Here is a 25,922-nt window from a genome sequence, read left to right on the forward strand (position 1 = left end):
AAGCAGATGTGGGTGACAGCCTCAGGCAGAATAATCCAAAGGAATAGACAAAGTTCGTAGTCGAGAAACAGCCAGGGATCAGGCGATCAGGCAAACAAAACAAAACAGGGCAAGGCAGAAATCGAGGTTGGGAACTTAAACAATGGTCAAAGTCACTTTGTCAAACACACGAGTCAGCTGAACGTTTACTTCGCAAAGTCAATATGCATCCAAAGTCTTTTATATGCTGTAGTGAGAGTGTGATAGTGATTGACTGCAGGTGTGTATGATTAGAACTCCGGGGAAGGTGAGTGCCTGCGTGTGTGGGAAGTGTAGTCCTTAGTGGCCCTGTTTGAACTAGCCAGTGTTTCCCGGGAAACTGAGTCGTGGCTGGGCTGAGATATGACAGAAACCCCCCTCCCCCCAAAGGGCTCACTCCGGGAGCAAAGTCCTTTCTGGGCCTTGTAGAGCTGCGGGTCCAGGATGTCTTGCGTCGGAACCCAGCATTGTTCTACTGGTCCGTAGCCCTTCCACTCGATTAAACATTCCAGCTTACCCCTCCTGCGCTTAGAGTTGAGGATATTCTTGATCAAGTATGCAGGTTTCCCATCGATCTCCAGTGGTACAGGAGGGGTTTCAAAGGGCACCTCTGTGGCTAGAGGTCCTGTGATGACAGGCTTGAGTCGTGACACATGGAAGGAGGGGGCTATGTGACTGTGTCAAGGTAATTCCAGATGGTAGGTGACCTCATTGATTTGTTTTAGGACCTTGAATGGCCCCGTGTACCTTGGGGTGAGTTTTTTGCAGCAATGTGGTTGTCTCAAGTCCTTTGTGGACAACCAAACCCTATCGCCGGGCTGGTACCGTGGATGCTCACTGCGGTGGCGATCCGCTCTACGCTTGTAGGTGTGTGCCGTCTGTCTCAGGCACTGGTGTGTGTTGACCCAAACCTGATCGCTCCTCTGGAACCACTGATCTACTGCTGGTGATTCCGTGGGGGTCGTAAAACAGTGGGGGTTGGTAACCTAGTATGCATTGAAACAGTGTGAGGCCTGTGGCTGAGTGACGTAGTGAATATTGTGCATATTCGGCCCACGGGAGGACTCTGCTCTAATCCTCGGGGTTTGAGGCACAGAGTGTCCTAAGGAACCAGCCTAATTCCTGGTTGACTCGTTCCACTTGGCTGTTTGTTTGTGGATGATAACCAGATGTGAGATTGACTGTGATCACCATTTTTTCTATAAAACTGGACCATACCCTGGATGTGAATTGAGGTCCCCGATCACTGACTATTTCCTCTGGGATGCTGAAGTACCAGAATATATGCTGAAATAGTAATTCGACTGTCATGAATGCGGTGGGCAGAGTGTGTAGTGGAACGAGCCTTACTGACTTCGAAAATCGGTCCACTGTTACCAGAATGGTTGTGTTACCTTGGGACTCGGGTAGGTCTGTAACAAAGTCAATGGATATATGTGACAATGGACGTTCTGGTACGGGTAGAGGTTTGAGATTGCCGGCTGGGAGTGTCCGTGGCACTTTACTCTGAGCAAACGAAGAACATGACGCCACTACTCTGTGTATCTCCCTCTCCATATTAGGCCACCAGTATTTTCCCGTAACAGGTGGTAGGTGCATTGTGCCCTTGGGTGACCTGTGCCAGCTGCCGTGTGGGCCCAGACGACGAGTTCCTGTCGGTACCGTTTGGGCACAAATTGTCTTCCCGAAGGGCATGTTGCTGGAACCTGAGACTGGAGAATGTTCTCTAGCATTTGATCCAGCTCCCACTCCTAAAAGGGCACTAATAATACATAAGGGTGGTAAGGTGTACTCTTTGTTGTTCCTCTGAACCTCAGTGTTGTCCAGACGAGACAGGGTGTCAGCCTTAGTGTTCTTGGATCCGGGTCGATATGATAGGGTGAACTGGAACCTGGCGAAAAATAGTGACCATCGAGCTTGATGGGGTGATAACCTCTTGGCGGTACGTAGATATTTTAGGTTCTTGTGATCAGTGACTATGACGAACGGGTGTGTAGCCCCCTCCAGCCAGTGTCGCCATTCTTCCAGGACTAGCTTAACGGCCAAGAGTTCTCTATTGCCCACATCGTAATTTCGTTCTGCTGGTGATAGTTTACGTGAAAAGAATGCCACAGGGTGGAGTTTGGGTTTCTCTCCGAAACACTGAGAGGACAGCTCCAACGCCTGTCTCTGATGCGTCGACCTCCACCACGAACGGTTTGGATGGGTCTGGGTGCTTGATAATGGGAGCGGTTGTGAAGGCCTTCTTGAGCTGATCTAGTGCTGCTTGGGCAGCTGGGTTCCATGGCAGGCGTTTGGGCTTTCCTTTCAACAAGGACATCAGTGGGTGTGCTATGGAGCTGAAATTTCGAATGAACCTTCTGTAGAAATTGGCAAAACCCAGGAATCTCTGTAGCTCCTTTATGGTTGCAGGCGTGGGCCAGTCTATTACTGCTTTCACTTTAACTTGGTCCATAATAACCCCGTCAGGGCTGATGATGTACCCCAGAAATGAAATGGTGTCCTTATGGAACTCACACTTTTCGGCTTTGACGTAAAGCTGGTGCTGGAGTAATCAGTGCAGGACTTTACGGACGTGGTGAAGATGCTCCTCTTGGAACATCGGTATATCATCAATGTACATGATTATGTTACGTCCCAGCATGTCCCTTAGGATGTCGATAATTAGACACTGGAAAACTGAGGGAGCGCTAAAAAGCCCATGTGGCATTACCAGGTATTCGTAGTGCCCGGAGGTAGTGCTAAACCCCGTCTTCCACTCATCTCCCTCTCTGATCCGGACAAGGTTGTATGCACTGCAGAGGTCCAGTTTAGCGAAGATGGTGGCAGCATGAAGTTGTTCTAGAGCGACTGGAACTAACGGAAGAGGGTACCGATACAGCACTGGTTAAGACCCCTGTAGTCTATGTATGGTCATAGCCCTCCTCCCTTCTTCTCTACAAAGAAGAATCCTGCTGAAGTAGGGGACGTAGAAGGTCTCATGTAGCCCTGCTGTAGTGCCTCTTGGATGTACTCCTCCATAGCTCTCTGTTCAGTCAATGACAATGGGTAAACCCTTCCTTGGGGTGGTGTAGTTCCCGGAAGCAGATCGATGGCGCAGTCATGGGGCTGATGAGGTGGTAATCCACTAGCCTTTTCTTTACTAAACGCCTCGCTGAGGTCCTGGTATTCGGGTGGAATGTAGAATATGGTGGTTTTATCCGGGCTCTTAATGGAGGTGGTCGCTAAGGTAATCAGTGGTGTCTGATGGCAATCACTGATGCAATGGGGGGACCAGTGCGTGATCTTGTGAGTACATGAAATACCTGGATTGTGTTGTTCTCACCAGGGGAGGCCTAGGACCACTGGGTCTGGCGGACACCGTGATGTAGAACACCGTGCTCTCCTGATGGAGTGCGCTGGTCCGGAGGTTGAGTGGTTCAGTACAATGAGTGATGAACCCCCAACCCCCCCGCCCCATGTGGGCCCCTTCAATGGCTTGTATCTGGTGTGGTGTGATTAATGGACGAACAGGGATGTTGTGCTGCTGTATGGTGGTCTGGTCAATCAAATTCCCCACCGTCCTGAGTCAATCAGTGCTTCTAATGTACAACACAGTCCTGAGTATTCTACTATGACAGGCAACAAAAATGCAGGTTGAAATACACTCTGGGTTGACAGACCAAACTCACCCCTGGCTGATGTAGCTTAGCCATTCCGTTGTCTCCTAAGTCACGGCGTTGCTTGAGAGGGCATTGTCTGACGAAGTGCCTCTCTTCACCACAGTAGAAGCAACGAAACTCACGACACCGTCTCTCTCTCCTCCATATTAACCCGTGCATGCCCCAGCTGCATGGGTTCAGCGGGGAGACTTTGCACCACAACAACCGCCTCGCTGCGTACTGGGTGGCAGCTCTGTAGCAGGCGGTCTAGGCGAATAGCCAGACTAATGAGTGAATAAAGGGTTAGCTGATCATCGCGACATGCCAGTTCTGTCACTATATCCGGGTTCAATCCCTGGCGTAACATAGTCTTGAGGACGGGTTGGTTCCATCCGCACCTGACTGTGACAGTGCAAAACTCTAAAGCATAACCCGCAACGCAGCGCATCTCTTGCTTTAGGGTAGGTAGTTCCTCCCCGGTCTCTTTGTTGTCTGGAGAGTGATCAAAGACGAACCAAAATCGATCCTTCAGTTGCTCCAGAGTAGTGATGGTGCTGTTTCCCTGTTCCCATTGTGCTGTGGCCCAGAGTAAAGCTCTCCCAGTCAAAAGCTCCATGAAATGGATAATTCTCCGACTCTCCGGCATGTCTGGGTAGTTTGAGAAAAACAGGGAGCACTGGAGGAGAAAACCCTGACAGCGTGCCGGATCTCCAGCGTATTTTTCCGGCGCCGGTATGGGAGGAAAATGCGCAGTCGTCAGTGTAGCGGCCGGCACGGCTTGAGCTAGCCTAGCCACCTGCTCAGTCAGGTTGGCTACCTGTTGTCTCTGGTCGCTAATCATCCGGTCATGGCCTTCAACAGCCTGACGCCACAGTGGATCACCCGCTGCTTCCATAGGAAGGCGAAGTAATATGTCACGTACCGTGGCTGAATACAGAAGCAGATGTGGGTGACAGACTCAGGCAGAATAATCCAAAGGAATAGACAAAGTTCGTAGTCAAGAAACAGGCAGGGGTCAGGCGATCAGGCAAACAAAACAAAACAGGGCAAGGCAGAAATCAAGGTTGGGAACGTAAACGATGGTCACAGTCACTTTGTCAAACACGAGAGATAAGGCTTGGATAACGGCAGAGAACAAGTCAGTATGCATCCAAAGTCTCTTATATGCTGTGATGAGAGTGTGATAGTGATTGACTGCAGGTGTGTATGATTAGAACTCCGGGGGAAGGTGAGTGTATGCGTATGTGGGAAGTGTAGTCCTCAGTGGCCATGTTTGAACTAGCCAGGTTCCCGGGAAACCGAGTCGTGGCTGGGCTGAGATATAACACACAGCCAAATGGAAAGTGTTCATCTACGTGTCAGGTATGATGCACACCTTTTAGATTTCTGATGTTTAATAAAATAAACTATTAAATCATATATAACATTTGCCAATCTAAAAGGTATCAACAATCTAAAAGGTGTGCATCATACTTGACACCTAGATGAACACTTTACAGTTGGTTGTGTGACTGTACATCATTCCCTTCAAATGCCATTGAGTTTTAAATTATGGTGTATTTTGTGTATGGGCCCATGCAGTAATAAAATACACGGCAATATGTGATTTAATAGTTTATTTTATTAAATATCAGAAATCTAAGAGGTGTGCATCATAGCTGACACCTAGATGAACACTCTACAGTTGGTTATATGACAGTAAGTCATTCCCTTCAAATGCTATTGAAGTTAGAATCATGTTTAACAATGTCGTATGTAACTTTAGAGACGGTCCCTTAATTTCCGCATATACGAGAATATCGAACATCCAACGTCACACCAACTTTATTCCAGACCGCTTAGCATCAAGGTAGCTAACGCATACATATACTTGGACTCCATTAGCTAGTTATCCATATATAATACTATGCGAAGTGCGCAGCCACACGAGGGGTTTAAATAACTCACGTAATCAAACTTAAACTCAGACAGCTGGAAACAATAAAGTCACACCCTCACACATCACCAATACCTGAACAGGAGGAGAAAAAAAAACAAGACACAGGCCATAGGAAACAGTCCTCTTTACGTAATCTCGTGCACGCGCACGTCCTCCGGCTCCCCTTGCACGTCGCAACCACAGCGCCATCTGCAGGGGAGATTGTGACATTGACTGTGTGTATTGTATTTTCAAATGAAAATATTGCAGTTGAAATAAAATATTTTTTAAAAACTTTTGGTATTTGCTTGCTTTTTAATATATAATTTAATGAATTTAAAGTTTACTTAATTTAACTGAAGAAACTAAGTTGAGTAATTGAACAGAGCAATTGATATTACAAATGATTTTGAGTTAAATCAACTTGGAATTTAGTGCATTGAACTTAAAAATAATTGTTGGAAGGGCTGGAATGTTTAAGTTCACTTAAGTTATCGAGTAAACATTACTTAATTTTTTTAAGGCAACCACTTTCCTCAAATTTTTAAGTACAATCAACTTATCTGGGTTTTACAGTGTGGTTCAGACAGCCTTCTCCGTAGTTCACTCACATAAATGTGATATTAGGACCAACATATGAACACCATGTACATACCATAGTATGTGTCACAGGATGTGCTTTGCTACATGTTTTCCCCATATTTTTTTTCTTTACAGCTTCTGTAAATTTCAAACTTTTAATCAATTTAACCTGCTATGAAAATCAAGTGAATATGCGTTCTCGTGCACAGACAGAAAATGTTCTAGTGTGTGCCAAATCTCTAGACATTCAATTAATCATATAACCTCATTGACCCCCTTCCACACAGACAGCAATGCACTATGACTTCATAAAATTCTAATTCTAAATTCTAAATTCTTGATGATTCCTACCAGTCAGTGGTAAGGTCACAGTTGTCCAGAAAAGCTGAAAGACTCACGCAGCCCAGCCAGGAGCCGCCAAATTGTCGTAGAAATTAGACAACACTCGCAGACCTCTGAAGTCCTCTGAAGGTAAAAAGGTTTATTACAGAAAGATGGTTAATACAGGATAGAATAAAGCAGGATAGAATAATGAGAGCGCTCTGAAGCGCTTGTGCTGAACCACAAGCGGTATAGAAAATGGATGGATATACATTTTAGATTTCTCAATCAATCATGACAGTCTGTTATGAACTCGGGAATTTCTGTAATATCCACTGAAAAGTTAAAAGTACAGCACAGCATTGTTTTGTCATAGGTTGATATAATCACACCTGAGTGATGAGCCTACATGCATAAACATCAAAAGACAAACAGACTGCAATTCAATCAAAATTTTCCAGATTAAGGGTTTACCATATTGTAGTGTTACAATCTGGAACCTGGAACTGACTTTTATATTAAAGTGGGGGATCAATACACACTAAAATAATACGTAATACAATAAAAACATTTCGTTAAAATTATTTATATAACATCAACAACAACAAAAACATTACAGTTGTAATTTCACAAGTGTTCATTCCCGTTGCTGTGAAAGCCCTAAATTTGTTGGAGAGACACAGGGCCACAGCTTCACATTTTTGGTTTGCTAAAGAAGAGTTATAGATTAGCACATTTTGTCATAATTTATGGCCTAAAGCTGTTTTTTCATGCTAGAGGAATAACAGAGTGTCACATCCCGAGACGTAAGGGAGTTGAGTACGGAAGCAGGTGCAGGAAAAGACGTATTTATTAAAAAAGACAAAGGCAGACAAATCCAAATCGTAATCCAAAAACATGCAAAAGGTCAGGCGATCGGCAAACAGGCCTAAATAGGGCGAAGCAATAATCAGAATCGAGAAACTATAAACAAGGTCAGAGATCATGAAACAAAAACAAGAACAAAGGACAACCGCTTGATGAATGAGTTAAACTCAATACTACACAAAGTCATAGTGTTTGAGCAGTCTCTTATATACTGTGGTGTGAGTATGCGTGAGATTGGAAACAGGTGTGTGTGATTAGTATTCCGAAGAAGGTGAACATGTATGTGTGGGAAGTGTAGTCCATGGCGGCCATGTTTGTAGGCTGCTGTGCACGTGTCCACAGTAAACAATGTCACAGTTGTCAAAATCCAAAGAGCATGTGCTCGCTGAGCACTCGTGCACGTAGCTCATGCATGTGCGCGCTATGTTTGCCACTACTGACCTAAACGTTCACCGTTTCTCCTACAAAACATGCCGAATAGCGTCACCACTATTTTCTGATTAACGGTAATACGCACCAGGACTTTACTTTGGGATCGGACGACGTCACAGGCACGTGTTACTCTGATTGGATAAATCCACGTGAGCTCATTGAATATTCATGAATTTGTCCAGCGCCTCCACCTGCCCAGTCTCCTGAATTTAAACGCTGGTGCATACGCATAACGGTTCCTGACCAGTTTTAACAGCTCTGAGAAGCGATAAGGGATCAGAGAACTCCCAAAAGGAACCACATAGCAGGTGTATGATCTCATATATAGGAAATATTTCACACGTGATCATGTAGCTCTTAGAAACTATTTTGGGTCTGTTTTTGTTTGAATATTTAGGCTATGGTCAGGTTGCTTGACAACTCTAATGGTAAATTTTGATTACATTAATGCTATAGCTTGTTATTGTTAGTGATTTTCAGCTGTTACTGAAAATGAATGTGTTATGTGTTACCTAGCCACCTGGCTACAAATCTTTTTAGCTGGCATGGAAATCGTTGAAGCAACTTTTGTCACCTTCATCAACCCCAACCAGTTCCCTGCCAAGTTGTGGCGTTTGGTGAACGATCCTCAGATTCGCTCAATCTGGTGGGACGCCAGCGGGGAAGGAATACTTATCCATCAGCAACCCTTCGAAGCTGAAGTGCTATTGTCCCAACCCAGGCATTTGTCTGAGTACTTCAGAACGACAGATTTCGTCAGTTTCATTCGCCAGCTGAACCTGTACGGCTTCAGAAAAGAACGCACAGACCTTGACGTCTCAGACAAGCATCCCAACGTCTCATCCATTAAGGCCCAGCTGCACCACTTTCACAACCCGTTCTTCAAACGGGATAAGCCTGAGCTTCTAGTCAAACTAAAGCGACTCACGCCTCTCAACAAGGCCAAGCTCGCCGGGAGAGAGGTGACCAGCCGGAAATCAAAACATTTCCATCATATGATGCTGAATTCGCCACAGGAAACCTCTGGCTTAAAGAAAACAGGTTGGTAGTGTTTCAACAAGCAGATCAAAGGAATAGACAGAATATATTAATTCATTCATTCATTTCAGTAACAACTTTATCTAACTTTATATAGGAATGTGTAGAAAAAAGAGAAAATAGACAGATATAAAGAGAAAGCGTACGTCATTTTGCTAGTACAGTGCCAGCTGGATAACTTTGTGGCCTCGATCATCATCTGTAGTTTTAGTTTATTAATACTTGACTTGTCTATCTGTTCAGGTTCAGTCTTGCTTGGACATCAGGGAACCCCTTACCACCTTCCCTGTAATGGCCCTCAGCAGGAGAAGGACTGCGACAGAACGTCCAAATCCTCCCAAGCATTTGTAGTGGACCATGGTGATCCTTCTCCAGTTACATTAAACACTAACGACGCTGTGCCTGTCCCTGTGTCTCACCACTTCCCAGTGGACTCATCGAGTGCACATCCCTCCAGCGTCATGCACATGCAGCAGGGCGTCAAACCTCATCACTCACAGCATGGGTTTCACACACCAGGTGATGATGATTTAATACATTTTGTCCTCTTTATAATAGTTGTGAGCTCAGCCTTAATTAGTATAAGCATTCGATTTGCACGCTACTTTAGTAAATACAGTAGTATAGAGCATTATTCTGACGTGTAGTTTAATTTCAGTTCAATGTTTCCCACCCCCAGTGTATCAGCGCTGTAGCCCAGACGTCTTGGATTCAAAAGTGCCATGCTTTCAACAATCAGCTGCTTCCTACTCTCCTTGTGGCTATTACCCTGTGAGAACTGAGAAACCTTTTTAAGTTCATGTACTGTTCTGAACACTAACAATGGCTAGTGTCGTTATTTTAGCCAGTGTAGGCATGTTAAGGTTTGATGGTACATGTTGCAGTATGAAGGGAATGCTGGGAGGTCAAACAGTTAAAAGTAGAACCTAGATGTGTAAATAATATTAATATGAATGTTTCCACTCATTCCTCAGGACCACTCAGTGAGATACGCTCATCCGATTGATCAGGATCCATACTGGAAAGCAGGTGATGTTCCAGAGTCCAGGACGAGTGACATGAAAGACAAAGAGAAAGTGGACCTGGACACTATATTCAAACTGGCGGATGAAATACAGGTCAGATTAGACGATTTCCCATCAAGAACAGCCCCGAGTGTGTATCTGTGCTTACAATGTAGTCAGTGCTGCCGTAGTACCATAAGGTCCAATAGTCTGAATCCAGGACCAAAAACTGTTTACACGGTTCAAGAACATACAGTGCCCTCCAGTGATAATGGCACCCTTGGTAAATATGAGCAAAGAAGGCTGTGAAAATTTGTCTTTATTGTTTAAACTTTTGATCTTTTGTTCAGCCTTCTTTGCTCATATTTACCAAGGGTGCCAATATTAATGGAGGGCACTGTATGTGGTTTAAATCTCACGTTCTCATATCAAACTCATCAGAAATCATAGCAAATGCTAACATTTAGCATTTCTACCACACACTGTTAAGTCCTGTTGTTTTTTAATACTCAACTGTAGTGATGCACCAAAATGCAAAAACAAAAAACAAAAAAAAAACTGTTTATTTGCATATTTTATGCAATTTTGAATAGACTTTCAGGAAAACTGAATTCGGTACGGAAAAACTCTGTCACCATAGCGTAACCATAAAATGTTTGCGCTGTAAATCAGTGTGTAGCCACCATTGTTAATCCATATTATTCATTATATTCATTCCTTATTTCTGTTCTTGCGCCTGTTTTAAAATAATCAGCACATGACTGAACAAAACTTTTTTTTTGTCATGAATTTTCAATCAGAAGTTTATAGACTTGTTTGTGAGGTAATGGATTTGAGTTTATGGGTGCGTCTCAATCAGCTCCATAGTTCAGTAGACAGGACACTGATCAGGGATTGGACTATTTGAAGGGCTGTCTCAATTGAGAAATCCTACCAGTGTGTACTGGGACGTTCGCTCCCTAAAAAATCCCACAATGCACCACGAAAACCAAGGAGCACAGACGTTCACTATTTTCCCATACTGAAAATCGTCATGTTTTCAGAAGCTTCTCAGCTTGAAAAATGTGGCAGACAATTTACATTAGCGATTTTTAACTTTATTTGACGTTCTATATATTGTTTATTTGAGTCTAACGACTTTAATGATTTTTTAAAAAATCTACTAACTAGTCTACGATCCTACTTGAAGTACCATGACAGACAAATGAATATGACATAATGTTAGAAAGATGTCCATCCTGCATGTTGTGGTTAAGTACCAGTGGTGATGTTTTACAACGCGAGTACGTAATCATGTTACCGGAAACTGAGTCATTAGTGTCCTAATGTGTAGTGAGTCAGGGTCTTTACCAGGGCCCGAGCTCATGTACACCATATACTGATTCACCACCTAGGGATCTAGGGAGCTGATTGACACGCACCCTACTGTATGTTTTGTGTAATGTGAAACATTAATGTTGGTCTTTTCTATATATTTTATTTATTCAGGTTGAAGCTGCCACAGGGACCAGTTACCTGATAAGACAGCTTGACTAGGGAGCACATTTTATTTAGAGTGTAGTGTTAATTCTTTGCTCTCTTATAATGCACGATATCTTTTTACAGCTACAGTTTTGTGTGTTATTTTATTTGCTCATGTCTAAAGCACTTTGTTTATTAAACAGCATTTGACATGTAATTATAAATGATTAAAACACAGCTTTTAAAATAATTTCCTTTAAAAAGCATTTGTGCCTGTCTTTTATTTAAGATAACTTAAACAAAATGCTTGATGTAATTATTATACTTATTAGATTTAAATATTATTTTTAGCTGTAGTTTGATTCAATAACAGTAATATTTTTATGTCATCTTAAATATTTTAAAAAATAGTCATATTTTAAAGCTGGTATGTAATGGAGAGACGTGAGCACACTGAAGCACTTGATTTATTAAAACTGATTTATTCAATGAAACCATTTCTCGCTTTCTATTTCTATTCACTCATGTGATGAGCTGCTGGAAATAAGCTATGAGCTATGCTGATACCGCTGTCTAAGAATAAATTTAAGAGACATAAACACAGTACATGATTTGATTATGCACAGGCATGCATCAGTTCTTTGTGGTGTGATGGTGGCGTAGAGCATCTATAAAAGTTAATTCAGTGCCACAGAGGTTTAAAGAACAGAGACTGATCAGACTTTACAAAGAACTAACAAGTTGATGATTTTAAGTTGATCACTATATACTTACAATACATGTATCAACAAAACAGTTGCAGGTTGGTAAGAAATTAAACACAGAATGAAATGTCTTACATTATAGTCTTTCCCTCAGTAACCTCACGTTTTTCCTCTTTCTTTAAGTTAACAAAACAAAACAAAACAAATAAACGCACATTGTCATACTAGTGAGAAACCAGAAAACTAAGAAAACCAGAAAAGTCCTCTGTCCTGGAGACTTTCCTAAAGTGGAAATCTTACTGACACTTACAAAGCGCTGACGCTGTTACAGAAAATTAATCAACACCTTCTGACCAATCAGATTCAAGAACTGAACAGTGCTATGGTATAATAAGTGATCATACTAAATAATATATATAGTACTTAGTAATAATATTGACTATATACAACTTAATAATAATAATAATAATAATAATATTTCCAATTCAGTCCAAATACAGTAGCCTAAGTGTTATTTCACAAGGAAGATTTATTTAACAACAGTATTCTTTACAACAACACAATGTAAAGTTTAACAGTATCAGAATCTATTTTCTGCAAAAATAAATAAATAAATAAATAAAAATAGTGTTAATAAATATCTAAACCTTGAAATGAAAAAATATCAAATAAATACAAAAATAAAATAAAAAAAATGTAATAACAAAGACTAAAATAAAATGTATTGCACTTTCTAATGACACCATCATCTCTTTATCCTTTGCATAAGTTAAGGAAACGGCTGCTTGACAACTTCAACACAAATAGGAGAACATTAGTTAAAGGGTAAATCTCCAACACTATTCTTTAAAACATCACAATGTCCTTTTCTGCAATCCATCCATCCATCCATCTTCTACCGCTTACTCCTTTTCAGGGTCACGGGGACCCTGGAGCCTATCCCAGGGAGCACCAGGTACAAGGCGGGGTACACCCTGGACAGGGTGCCAGTCCATCGCAGGGCACACTCACACACATTCACACACCCATTCATACACTACGGACACTTTAGACACGCCAATCAACCTACCATGCATGTCTTTGGACTGGAGATGGAAACCGGAGTACCCGGAGGAAACCCCCGCAGCACGGGGAGGACATGCAAACTCTGCACACACAGGGCCATGGTGGGACTCGTACCCTGGACCCTGGACGCGTGAGGCGAACGTGCTAACCACTAAGTAAAGAATAAAACAAGTATTGCACTGTTCTCTGCAAGAATTATTTTCACAGTATAGCTTTCTAATGACGGATTCATCTCTTTTTCCTCTGCAGAAGTGTAGCTTCAAGGAAACATGGCCAGCCCTAAAACATTAATAAACGCCTGAGCAATGCACTGGTCTCTGCAACTTTGTTTATCACAGTGTCATTGTCCAAAGACATGAGAATTTCAATCCTTTGGTGAATGCGTTTCCAGTCTTTCATGCCTCCCTTTATGAAAGGGCCATCACTTACCAAAGGTTCAAATGCCAAACAAACAGAATAGTACAGAGATTGTCCCCCCCCCCCCCCCCCCCCCCACAGTAAGTCAGCCACTTGCAGTTTGTTCCATCTTTGCTATTGAAAACCTTTGGTATAGGAACATTTGGAGTTTGTTGAGGATGATAAGAAATAAATGTATGTACAGTGGCAAGAAAAAGTATGTGAACCTTTTGGAATTTCATGGTTTTCTGCATAAATTTGTGATAAAATGTGATCTGAGCTTCATCTAAGTCAAGAGTATTGACAAATATAATGTGTCTAAAATAATAACACAAAAAAATTCTGATCTTTCATGTCTTTATTGAGAACAACCAAAAAAACCTCATAGTGCTTGTGGAAAAAGTATGTGAACCCTTGAGTTAATGAACTCAAAAAAGCTAATTGGAGTCAGGTTTTAGCGCACCTGGAGTCTCGTTAAGAAAATGAGTTTGTAGGTGTGGACTACAGCTACTTTGACTGATAAAAACCCCTCAAACTTTTGGAGTTTGCTCTGCACAAGAAGTAAAATGTTTTGTGGACTGATGAAACTAAGACTGAACTATTTGGAAAAACCACACAGCACTATATCTGGCGTAGAAAGGGCACAGGATATCATCATGAAAACATCATCCCAACCGTAAAGTATGGTGGAGCTGAATCATTGAGCTGAAGATGAATTCCCAAGTATATCAGACAATTCTTCAGGATAATGTGAGAATGTCTGTACATCAGCTGAAACTGTGTAGAAATTGGGTGATGCAACAGGACAACGACCCAAAACACTGGGGCAAGTCCACAACAGAATGGCTTCAGAAAAACAAAATCCACCTTTTGGAGTGGCCAAGTCAGAGCCCAGACCTCAACCCAATAGAGATTATAAGAATATAAGAGGTCAAAGAATATGACCGAGCTAAAGCAGTTCTGCCAGGAAGAATGGGCTAAAATCCCTCCTGAACGATGTGCAGGTCTGATCCACAGCTACAGGAAGCGCCTGGTTGAGGTTATTGCTGCCAAGGGTGGTCAACCAGTTATTAATTCTAAGGGTTCACTTAGTTTCCACTGCCATTTTGAATGTTGAATGAGTGTGTTCAATAAAGACATGAGGGATCAGAATTTATTTTGTGTTTTTATTTTAAGCACATTGTATTTGTCAATACCCTTGACTTAGATGAAGATCAGATCACATTTTATGACAAATTTATGCAGAAAACCATGAAATTCCAAAGGGTTCACATACTTTTTCTTGCCATCTTGTGACTGAGGTTGAGCAAAGTGATCAAAACTATCAACAGAATCATCTGTATCTGCCTTGTTCCTAGCTTGTGGTTCTGGGTTCTACTGCTGAATTGTTGCCTCTGTTATCAGTCCCTGAGTAGACTCTGCTCTCCCTTTCACACTTCTTTCTGTATCCCTAGACTCGAGTGCACCTTAATCACAATAAAAAGCATTCTGCAAGCTTTAACATATTTGACATGGAAAGCATGTTTTAATTTAAACTACTAAAATATCCAAATGGTAAAATATGCAGGCTTATTTCATATGACTTTTATCCTATACCCTTTCAGTCATGGGCTTTGTATATTTAGGCTAGTATCTTTTGATAAAAAACATAATGGGTCACTAACACTTGGGCATAGAAAGTTGTTATAGGCCTATTGTAACTAATGTGATCATGTTTGCTTATTCACACACTGTGGTACAACCGCTTACCTGTGTCTTCCACAGTGAGAGCATCAATCTTCTACATAGGCCTACAACTGGGTCCTGGCTCTGCTTCTGACACTAAATCAAATTTTACAAATTGTCATACTTCTCACCACAAATCTCCCCTTTTTACAAAGCTTTCTGCTCAAGTTAAGTCAGTTTCACTAATGTAGTGCTGAATCATCTGGTATCATTCATTATCTCAGGGCATTTTTTTTGAGCAGGTGTAGCCTACACCAGTGGTTTTCAAAGTGGGGGCCGCCAGGGGGCGCCCGGGAGGCCTCAATAATTTAAAAATAAATAAATACATGATTTTTTTTTAAATGATTTTTTTTTTCAGACAACCACACACAAACACACACACACAATCAATTCCTAATGTAATGTAATGTAAAGATATAAGATGTAATTATTAATAATAATAAAAAAGTAGGATATATTCAGAAGTCTGTATTTTTAATGTGTTTTAAAGACATCTTGCAAAAGGGGCCTTCGGTCAAATGTTAATGCCATTTGGGGGGCCTTGCCTTGGAAAAGTTTGAAAACCACTGGCCTACACTATACTCTTCATTAATATTAATTCTTCTAATTCTTATATTCACTCAATGAGCAATAGAGGCTGCTGCTGCTGAAGAGCTACAAGAAAAAGTTTGATACATGAACGGTGGTTTGCAGACAACGTTGTTTTGCATGGCTGCTAGCATCTTGCACTGCTCGTAACTATCTTAACGTTAGCTTACCGGTCATCCCATCGTGGTCATTCGGTGTGCTGGTGAAAAAGATGCTCAGTTTTGTACATTTGGCCAGGTCAGTTTGAAGTTCTTTTTTAGCAAGGTGCCGCTGTCGGGGGAGTCAAAAGATAATTATGTCATCATTAAACTGCAGGCTGCACTCTTCGACTGGGCTGTGGGAAAATAATAAATAAAAAGAGTGGGGATGCAGTAAAATAGTACAGGTAGCCTAGGGACATTATCCATATTTCAACCCAGTGCCATGACAACACCGGCCCTCATGGCCCAAAAAACAGACCGGCCCACCAGGAATTCTCCCGGTCCTCCCGATTAGCCAATCCGGGCCTGTAAACCTCTGCTATGTGAAATAGCTTATTCAGGATAGCATTACATAAACAACATGGGATTTTTATGATCCTTCTTATTTTGGTAAAAGTATTAAGAATTTGCAGATTCTGCATGGGGTATGTAAACTTCCGACCGCAACTGTATGTTCTCTATATGTCTTTTCTTTACAAAATGTAAATCTATTTGTTTGATTTATTTTGTTATTTGTTAATAAATATTCATATTATATTCATATTGTATGAATCCATATTGTTCATATTGTGTTTTTTAATTGTTTATAAAAGTCCTTGATGTTTTTAAGTGGTTGAATTTATTTGTGTGCGTGTGTTGTTAGCAGTGTGTGTGTGTGTGTGTGAGAGAGAAATTTTTTTTTTGTCTTTAAATATACTGTAAATATATTTACTTGTTATTTTGTGGTTTTTAAAAGTGTTATTAATAAATGTTCATATTGAAGTGTATTTGTTAATGTTTAATAAAAGCCCTTAATCTTATTAAATGGTTGAATTTGTGTTTCTCTGCTAAAATGAAGTACGTTTAGCAGTTTCTGGGCCAAACCTGGGCCACATAAAACAATATAAGTCACTTTATAGTCTGGGCCAGATCTGGGCCGGAGGGAATTGTATGTGTCGGTTTTCAGTGTCTGGGCCAGAACTAAAGCAAGTATGCGGCTCACAAGTGGGCCAGACAAATTTTGCTATCTGGGAATTTACTCAGCACACAACCTGTTAGCAAATCAGTCATAATATATTGCATTATTACTAAAAATTTTGTGATTTAATGTTCCCTAAGTCCCCCCAAAACAATAGAAACCCTCATAGAATTCTGAATGGATTTAATGGTTATAATGGGAATTGTATTGTTTTAATGGAAACTCTAATGATCACTGTGGGTCTCTACTGGTAATTTGCTGCCTTCTGGTGGTGGCATAATATGTCTAGCGTATACCATTAAGGAGCAATAGAACACCGTTGACATTTGGTCATGGTTTTAATGGTTAACTGATGGTTTGTAATGGTATTCGTATTGGAACCAAAAATACTTAAAGTAAGCAAATAATGTAAAATATCCAGTTTCTTATCAGTATATCAGTGTCCTATTTATGATTCACTTTCATAAGTCATTTAGCGTTCATCGACCAAATGGTCGAATGATTTTGTAAAACAATATTTTTCAAACAGATGTGTTTTGAGATGAGTTATCGATATGGTCTTGTTCTGTGGTACTTCCCGGTGTATAATTTTCAACAAATTATAAACTACAAATAACGATTCTTCAGGAAAACACATCAGGTTATTAATTAGACTCACATATTTAGGCACCAAAAGCCATCTGTAGTAGTAGTCAAAAAACAAAAACAGTGTTCCAGTTGTGATCCTTTGACCTGTCATCCATCCACACAGTAATGAAATAAAATACGAGGAGGAACAGAATCTGATGTCTCTTCTTCTCTGCTATAATTTGGTGTCACAGAGTGAGGAATTGCTGGAGAGTCTTTGACATTTCATCCTTCTCGATTGTTAACAGTGTGCACAGGACAACGGGGGACTAACATACATGCTTGTTATCCTGGAACCGCTGGGCTACAGTCTATGTCTGCAATCCTAAACTAAATGAATAAACAAATATATAAACAATACAACACCACATAAAATAATGCACACAGGCAGCTTAAACACAAGGGCATGCTCTATAGCTTTATTAAAACACTATGTTTTTTCCTAACACCATAAGATTTTCTAAAGCAGTATATTTGTTCTGCAAAATACTAGTTTCAAAATTATTCACATCCTAAAAATTGATGAAGTTACGCAGCAGTGAATCCCCTGCAATGTCTAACAAGCTTGTAGATGCTTGTACACTAGAGGGATCCTGGGATCCACTACTCCCATTTCAGAACATTTCTTAATATTCTAGGTTTGTGCTTGTGGACTTGTGGACCATGTGTTTTGTTAGGAATCCAGGGGATGAGATGGCCACTGCAAAAATATGTTACTCAACCATATCTCTGAGAGTCATATGTTTTTTGGGGATTTTTTTTTAGCCGTCTTAACCACTATTAAGGGGCAGTGATGGCTTGATGATTGAAGCTCTGGGTTACTGATCAGAAGGTCGGGGGTTCAAGCACCAGCACTGCTAATCTGCCACTGTTGGGCCCTTGAGCAAGGCCCTTAACCCTCTCTGCTCCAGGGGTGCTGTATCATGGCCGGCCCTGCACTCTGACCCCAACTTCCTCACATGCAGGGGTATGTGAAGAAAAGAATTTCACTGTGCTCTAATGTAAATATTCAGCACCACATCTTGTGTGTACGTTGTTGCATTTGGGGAAATATTCATACAGCAGAAAATGCTAGCAGCTAGTCCACATGCTTCCACACTATGGCATACACTGTGCCATGGGGTCTCAGTATATACTATGTGGTACTGTGAGATTTGTGTGTGGCTAATGCATGGGCAAAGTTGTACACACATCAACACTTCCTGGACACTTCATATAAAATCGTGTGTACCATCATGCGTACTCTTGACTGTGTATATGCATACAGTTGAAAAATAATCTGCGCTTCATTATATTCACCCATTATATTTCATGTGGAACATTCAGAGTTAATTGACACCGTTGCTAATACGAAGCCCTTCTCCCTGAAGTCATAAGTGCGCTTCGTGCAATCAAAAAAAAGGTATAATGGAGTAGCTGAATGTTTTTGAGAGCATTACAAAAAGCCAAATAAGCTTGTTTTTAAAACTTTGGCTCATGATGATAACTGGCTTATGATTCATTTTCAATTCCCAAGGGCCATCCTCTTAGAAATGTTTTCTAAATTGGAGCCAGCATTGAAGAGATCATCATGGAGAAATCGATTGTTTGGATTGCATCCTGTCTCAATTGCGAGTCACTTTGGGTAAGATCTAATGTGTCGGCCGAATAAATAAATGATGAAAAATGTAATCATACGGTTCCAGTACTCGTACAGGTACTGACAACTTTCAGGTGTTTCCGAACAGGTACTTATAGGTGGGAACTGGTCTTGCCTTTCTTACTCGTGTCTGAGCCTTGTCATTTCAGCTGTATGTGATAGTGTAATTAGATTTTCATAAAGCTAATTGGCACAATCGACTTCAACCATGCTGAAATAAAGGCATCAACAGACAAATCTTTATCACTACATTAATCTGAGGCACAGCTGTGTCTCTATGATTTAATTTCCGGATAGCCTGGGTCAATATTCCAGCAGTTTATATAACTGTAGTGTATTAGACTAAGCACATTCTCATTTGTTCCTCTTTAAATGCTCGTCTTTTCTTATTCTTTTTTTTTTTTTTAATGAAGAATTAATCATGCAATAAATGATTGCACAAACTAGGTATTACCTGGAATGCTGAAATCGACTTTCAGGAGGCTGGGTGGCGCAGCGGGTGACGTTGCAGCACCACAGCGCAAGGACCCAGGCTTGAAGCTATAAGTACTGTCTGTGTGGAGGTTTTTTTTCCTTTATCTGGATTCCTCCCAAAAAACATGGATCAAATTAGCCACTCAGTACTCATAACAATGCGTATAACTGAGTGTGATAGTGTTACGCCCTCGCCGACAGAGGGCACTGTGGCGCGGCTGTAGAGAGCGTGCGTGCACGAGACTGAACTGTTGAATATGGACACGTGCCTTTGTTTTGGTTTTGGTTCTCCTCCTGTTTAAGCATTGGTTGATGTTCGAGTGTGTGTCTTGATTTACCCCAGCTGTCTGTTTTAGTTTGATTGTGTTCGCTATTTAAAGCCCTCGTGTTACGATGTACTACACGCAGTATTATTTGACCCACTGAATGTAATGGTGAATACGTTACGCATGCTAAGCGGTCTTATTTTCGTGTCCTGCTCTCGTTCCATGCCTCGACTTGAGTTCTATGTTTAACCTCGTTAATCTTGTCCAGTATAGGCCGCGTTTCTTGTGTTTTGTCTGCTGTGTGAAAATAAAGATGCTGATCTGCACCTGCTTTTGACTCACCTCCCGTTTCGTAACAGATAGCCTATAATATTGCATTTTTCCATTGAATCTGGTGTTCCACGTACATTTCAGATCAAGCATGACAAGGACAAAACAGTTACTAAAGATAGTCTTTATATATATATTTAAATATCTCTTTTAAATACATGTGTGAATATTATGTGGCTTATGTGAAGATTGCTGTCACCATGAATTTCTGTCCAAGACCAGGACATTTTATCTCTAAACCTGGACACCTCTGCCAGAAACTTAAGATGTGTTCAACAGAACAGGGGTTTTGCAGTGAAATGATTTAAATAACTAAAAGGGGGCAGACGAACTACAGTCAGCTATTCAGAAATGATGCACTTATATGGAAGGTACTACTATACACGATAAAACCGGCCAACAAGTGTTTCTACAAATTAGTGTATCTAATAAACTGGTGGGAAAAAAAGGGTATATTAATGTATGTTTATATCTCATTCAGCCTCTTTTTCTCTTTCGCCTGGGGTAGAATAAACGGGTATTTCCGATGTACAAAACTATTCATCTTGAATTCTTTTTACATTTAAATTGTTGTTTTGTTGTTGTTGGTTTTTGAAAATAGTAAATCCCACTGAGTCATTTTCAACATCGGTACCACACTACTACTCAGTATTACTGTGATGTCAAAAACTGACAACGTTGTTTAAAAAAATATGTAATTAATTAGCTGATTAGCTGATTAGCAAAACAAGATTGCAAACCTTCCTACATATGTTAGATTTAAACTTTGTTTATAGTTTTGTTTTTTCTTTTTTTTTTAAAAAATGTTTTACACTCAGAATCATTCCATCCACTCTGGTTTTTCCGTATTTTCCTTCAGTCTCCATTCGAGCTGTAATAGTTCACCCCAGATTACGTTTTGTTTAAACTATTATGTAACAATAGCTTGAATTTTTCCAACCTAGAGACAATTCTTACATTTTAGTAACAACCTATGGAGAGATGTTACCTTGTAGTTCTCCCTGTAATAGCTAGATATGCTGGAATCCCTGCTTTCTGATCACAATGTACACTCTTTTAAACCACTGTAGGAAAGATCAAAGCTAATCTGTTCTGTCTCTTTCTGTCGAAATGTACTTGTACCCCTGCTGCCTGATGTGATCCGAGTGCCAGATCCTGACACACATCTACTGCTGTGGCTCCTCTTACCCTTCAGAAATGGCTGATTTGTCCTGATACTCTAATTCTGCTTGGAGCTTCTGCATGTATGATTCACATTCTGGTAATGTGAATGGTCCCACGTGGATACCCTAAAGAGCTACACTTCCGAAAAAGACTCACCCCTGCTTCACTGGATAATCTCACCTGGATACTATAGACATGTTCCTTTGAACTGCTACTGTAATCATAAACACTGTTCTGTGCTCATTCCATTCACATTGACTGTCATTCACAATATGCTCATACTCAACATGCTTTCAACTCACTCAGCACTGTCTTTTTTAGGCTCTACTGTATAATCACCGCCATTTTGAAGACTGAAGAGGAAACTGACTGCATCAATGTCCTTGAGTCTGGACTTCATTAAGAAGATTTATTTTTTATTTATACCGGTAATCGACTGTTCTAATGCACTTGAACATCTTCATGAGAACATCTTCACCAAGAAACAACGCAGCTATCATACTGCCTAGTAGATACGTTAAGGGAAGACTGGGAAGTTTATCACAGCAGCCAGTTTTACTAACAGTCGCAAGAGTTAGTTCGTTGATTTCGACTTACCCTCCCTGTAATGACATCCGTCTCAAGTGATCCAGTCGTCTCGAGTGTCCCGAGGAAACATAGCTGTTTACACCCGGCATTATGAATACGTCTCCAGTGACCACTTGTGATTAGATTTCATACATTGTTTCTACAGGAGGAAGGCTGCCACACACATTTTTACACACTGCATTTATTTTTAGGCAGAATTGTCCCACATATCCTGACTTATGAACCTGTACGGGCTGTTACAACCATTACGAGCGCATGGTTTGTTCATATGTGGTCATGTGTGTCCTAAACCACCTCTGAATGTGGTTTGAGTGATCATCTTCGAGATGCATTGAACCCTGTTCACATCTGTACTTAGAGCTGTCCACTTACGATCCAATCACCCAGGATGTTCATGCCAGGTGTGAACAGGGCCTAAGTGGACTTCATCAGTTGAGGGGGAAAGTACTAGTACTTTCAACTGATGAAGTACTAATGAAAGTACTAAAGAAACCAGAGTCTCTTTCATTGGCTTTTGTCAAAGTACTGTTTATTCTCTTCTGAAGTGAGGCGAGTCATTTTAGCCACCTTTCAGCTCTAGTTACGTTGGTGTTGTGCAGCAACCCCAGAAATATGATCTCAAATATCGTGACGGCAATAGAAAAACCATGTGCCCCAAATGCTAGACTTGTTAAAAGTGCTAAACAAATACAAAAGTGAGTTGAATTGAAGTGGAACTCATCTATATCACTTACAGTGGTGATTGAAAGTTTGTGAACCCTTTCGAATTTTTTTTTAAATTATCATTATTTCTGCATAAATATGATTGGTCATTTATTTGTAAAAAATACTTGGAAAACTATACAATATTATATATCTGTGAGTGGTACATGAAAAGTACATGAACTGCTAGGATTAGCACTTAATTTGAAAGTGAAATTAGAGTCAGGTGATTTCAATCAATGGGATGACAATCAGGTGTGAGTGAGTGAGCTGTTTTATTTACAGAACATGGATCTATCAGAGTCAGATCTTCACAACACATGTTTGTGGAAGTGTATCGTGGCACGAAGAAAGGAGATTTTGGATGACCTCAAAAAAGAGTAATGAAGCTCATCAGGTTGGAAAAGGTTATAATGCCATCTCTATAAAGAGTTTAGACCATCGTTACCCTCCCCAGGAGTGGTCAACCAACAAAGATCACTCCTAGAGCAAGACGTGTAATAGTCTGCGAGGTCACGAAGGAACCCAGGGTAACTTCTAAGCAACTAAAGGCCTCTCTCACATTGGCTGATGTTAATGTTCATGACTCCATCATCAGGAGAACACTGAACAACAATGGGGTGCATGACAGGGTTGCAAGGAGAAAGACACTACTCTCCAAAAAGAACATTGCTTCCCCTCTGCAGTTTGATAAACACCATGAGGACAAGTCAGAAGGCTGTTGGGAAAATATTTTGTGTATAGATGAGACCAAAATAGAACTTTTTGATTTAAATGAGGAGTGTTATGTTTGGAGAAAGGAAAACACTGCATTCCAGTATAAGAACCTTATCCCATCTGTGAAACATGCTGGTGGTAGTATCATGGTTTGGGCCTGTTTTGCTGCATCTGGGCCAGGACGACTCGCCATCATTGATGGAACAATGAATTCTGAATTATACCAGTGAACTCTAAAGGAAAATGTCAGGACATCTGTCTGTGAACTGAATCTCAAGATTCAGATTGTATAGATAACCTTAAAGCTAACATATTCATACTAAAAGACACAAAACTCAAAAAAAACATTTTGATCTCATGGGGTCTTCAGTACAGGTGACATACACCACAATACAGGTGACATACACTCTGGGGTGGCTGTGGCTGAGGTGGTAGAGCGGGTTGTCCACTAATCGTAGGGTTGGCGGTTCGATTCCTGGCCCACGTGACTCCACGTACCGAAGTATCCTTGGGCAAGACACTCAACCCCAAGTTGCTCCCGATGGCAAGTTAGCGTGTGTGTGTGTGTGTGTGAATGGGTGAATGAGACCCAGTGTAAAGCGCTTTGATATAAGATAAAAAGCGCTATATAAGTGCGCCATTTACTCTCTTCCTCCACCTTGTGGCGAATCCGTAAATTGCCGTTTGAACCTTCTGACTCTCCGTACTAAAGATGCTGAAGCAGAAACCTCACTGTGAGTGTGTGTCAGTGCTTTTTTTTTTGTTATTCCCGCTTGCTCCATCTATCCACGCACACACACACATCGAAGACGCTGATCTTTTTTTTTTTTTTTTTTTTTTGCATATGGAAACACAAGGGGCACAGAATTGAGCCGATTCTCGGAATACCGACCAAATGGTTTTTTGTGCAAACATGCACGCGGTCCATTTTTCTACGTTTTGGCGACACCGCTCCGCGCTCGCGCTCCGGGCTGCAAATCATGAATTAACAGACAGGAGGAAATAACGGCGGCTAGCTGGAGCTGGAGCAGGAGCAGGAGCAGGAACCACACTGCATTGTGTTCCCTGGATATGGTGCGCATTTTCCTAGAAACTGCTCCCATGCACTCTTGATGAAACCCTTATTTTGTTGTGGAATGGACAATTCTCCCATAATAATAATAATAACAACAAACAAACAAAACCCCCAGGCTGCTCTGCTAGTCAGGGGCTGAAGTGCTTAAACAAAGAAATGCATTCTTAAAGAAGGAGGAACAGGCTGGATTTGCCATTAAGGTAAAAATAAATAAATATACACACATATATGTGCATGCATAAATATCATGCACTTTTAATGCATGCATGTAGTGCAAGATATGTCCACCTTTTTGTGTGTGTGTGTGTGTGTGTGTGTGTGTGTGTGTGTGTGTGTCTTTTTGTTTGTTTGTTTGTTTGTCTGTCCTGTAGCCTTCCATCTTGATGGAGCTTATTAGAGATCATAAACACAAGCTATGTTGATGTTATCATCAACTGCAACACAACTGAGTCTGATTTTAATACTAAACATGGAACATGGTGGATGTTGGTAATTGTTATATTTTTTTAAAAAAAGGAAGAAGGAAAGAAATGGTAACACAGTTGCAGTCTCTTCTATTGTCACATCTGCAGTGTCTTGACTTGGCCAACTGGCAAGCCATGCATGACTTTGTCCTATTCTACAGCTGCCTGTAAGTTTGTCATCATGTAGTGGAGTTATATTCCTGGGTTAATTTACCCTTAAAATTCATTAAGTCGACATTTCCTTCTTTTTTTATTTTTCGACCTAGAAGAAACTTGTCACAGCACTATATGCACCTGCTGCAACTTTGCAAAGATTGAATGCACTTAAATCATTTTCAGTGTTATTAATTATTCTAACGTCATCTGTTGTTCACACTGAGTGGTGGTGGTTTCGGAGCACTCACCAGGTGGGTTGTACTGTTTTGAAAGCTTTTTATGCTGCACGGTAGACGTGTGGCGATGTTTATGATCTGATTTATACAGTACGCTTTGATATTCAGCGAGCACTTTACTCCCTTTGCAATCCATCTGGAAGAAGGCTGCCTTTTTGGTCTGAGATAAACTCTGGCTCATTCACAAGTCGGGATAACGACGACTCCCGTCAGAGGGTCTTGATTTTAAGACGCATCGAATGAAACATGATGGGCGTAATTGTTGCACCGTAAAATATCAAATATATATTTGAATTGATTGAGTAAGCAATAGAACACAATGGGGCGTGCTGTTATTACCCCAAAGTTGATTATTTACCTAAAACGGCATGTCCCAACGTGATTTTATTCCTCATATACTGTAACAATTTGACAACGATTACAATTAAAACAACAACAACAGTCATACTTTTTAATTGTTTATTGTCACAGTCCCCTCTGAAACTATTGGAACAGCGAGGCCAGTTCTATTGTTTTTGCTATACAGTGAAGACATTTGGGTTTGAGATCAAAAGATGAATATGAGA

At 40.9% G+C, this 25,922-nt stretch overlaps 2 protein-coding genes across 2 annotated transcripts in view; both read left to right on the forward strand.

The window, feature by feature from the left end:
• The first annotated feature begins 6,508 nt into the window (after nucleotides 1-6,508).
• LOC108267379 (heat shock factor protein 5-like) lies at nucleotides 6,509-11,753 on the forward strand. Its single transcript, XM_017471409.3, has 6 exons — nucleotides 6,509-6,630; nucleotides 8,296-8,820; nucleotides 9,061-9,336; nucleotides 9,497-9,588; nucleotides 9,792-9,935; nucleotides 11,310-11,753. The coding sequence occupies exons 2-6, from the start codon at nucleotides 8,325-8,327 to the stop codon at nucleotides 11,355-11,357; spliced, it is 1,056 nt and encodes a 351-aa protein (XP_017326898.1). The 5' UTR covers nucleotides 6,509-6,630; nucleotides 8,296-8,324; the 3' UTR covers nucleotides 11,358-11,753.
• A 12,365-nt stretch (nucleotides 11,754-24,118) lies between these two features.
• Nucleotides 24,119-25,922, forward strand: part of b4galt2 (UDP-Gal:betaGlcNAc beta 1,4- galactosyltransferase, polypeptide 2) — a 159,948-nt gene continuing 158,144 nt past the window's right edge. The window contains exon 1 of the mRNA XM_017471415.3: nucleotides 24,119-24,700. The gene's annotated coding sequence lies outside the window, so the exon portion shown is untranslated. The remainder of the gene's footprint in view (nucleotides 24,701-25,922) is intronic.

Source organism: Ictalurus punctatus, chromosome 7, assembly GCF_001660625.3.
Source record: "Ictalurus punctatus breed USDA103 chromosome 7, Coco_2.0, whole genome shotgun sequence".
Classification (NCBI taxonomy): Eukaryota; Metazoa; Chordata; class Actinopteri; order Siluriformes; family Ictaluridae; genus Ictalurus; species Ictalurus punctatus.

Bases quoted from the DNA above. Each gene is read 5' to 3' on its own strand.
- LOC108267379 (XM_017471409.3), top strand. From the start codon at position 8,325: ATGGAAATCGTTGAAGCAACTTTTGTCACCTTCATCAACCCCAACCAG. The intron at 9,337-9,496 runs GTGATGATGATT...TCCCACCCCCAG, and splicing joins GCATGGGTTTCACACACCAG to TGTATCAGCGCTGTAGCCCA. The intron at 9,936-11,309 runs GTCAGATTAGAC...TTATTTATTCAG, and splicing joins AACTGGCGGATGAAATACAG to GTTGAAGCTGCCACAGGGAC.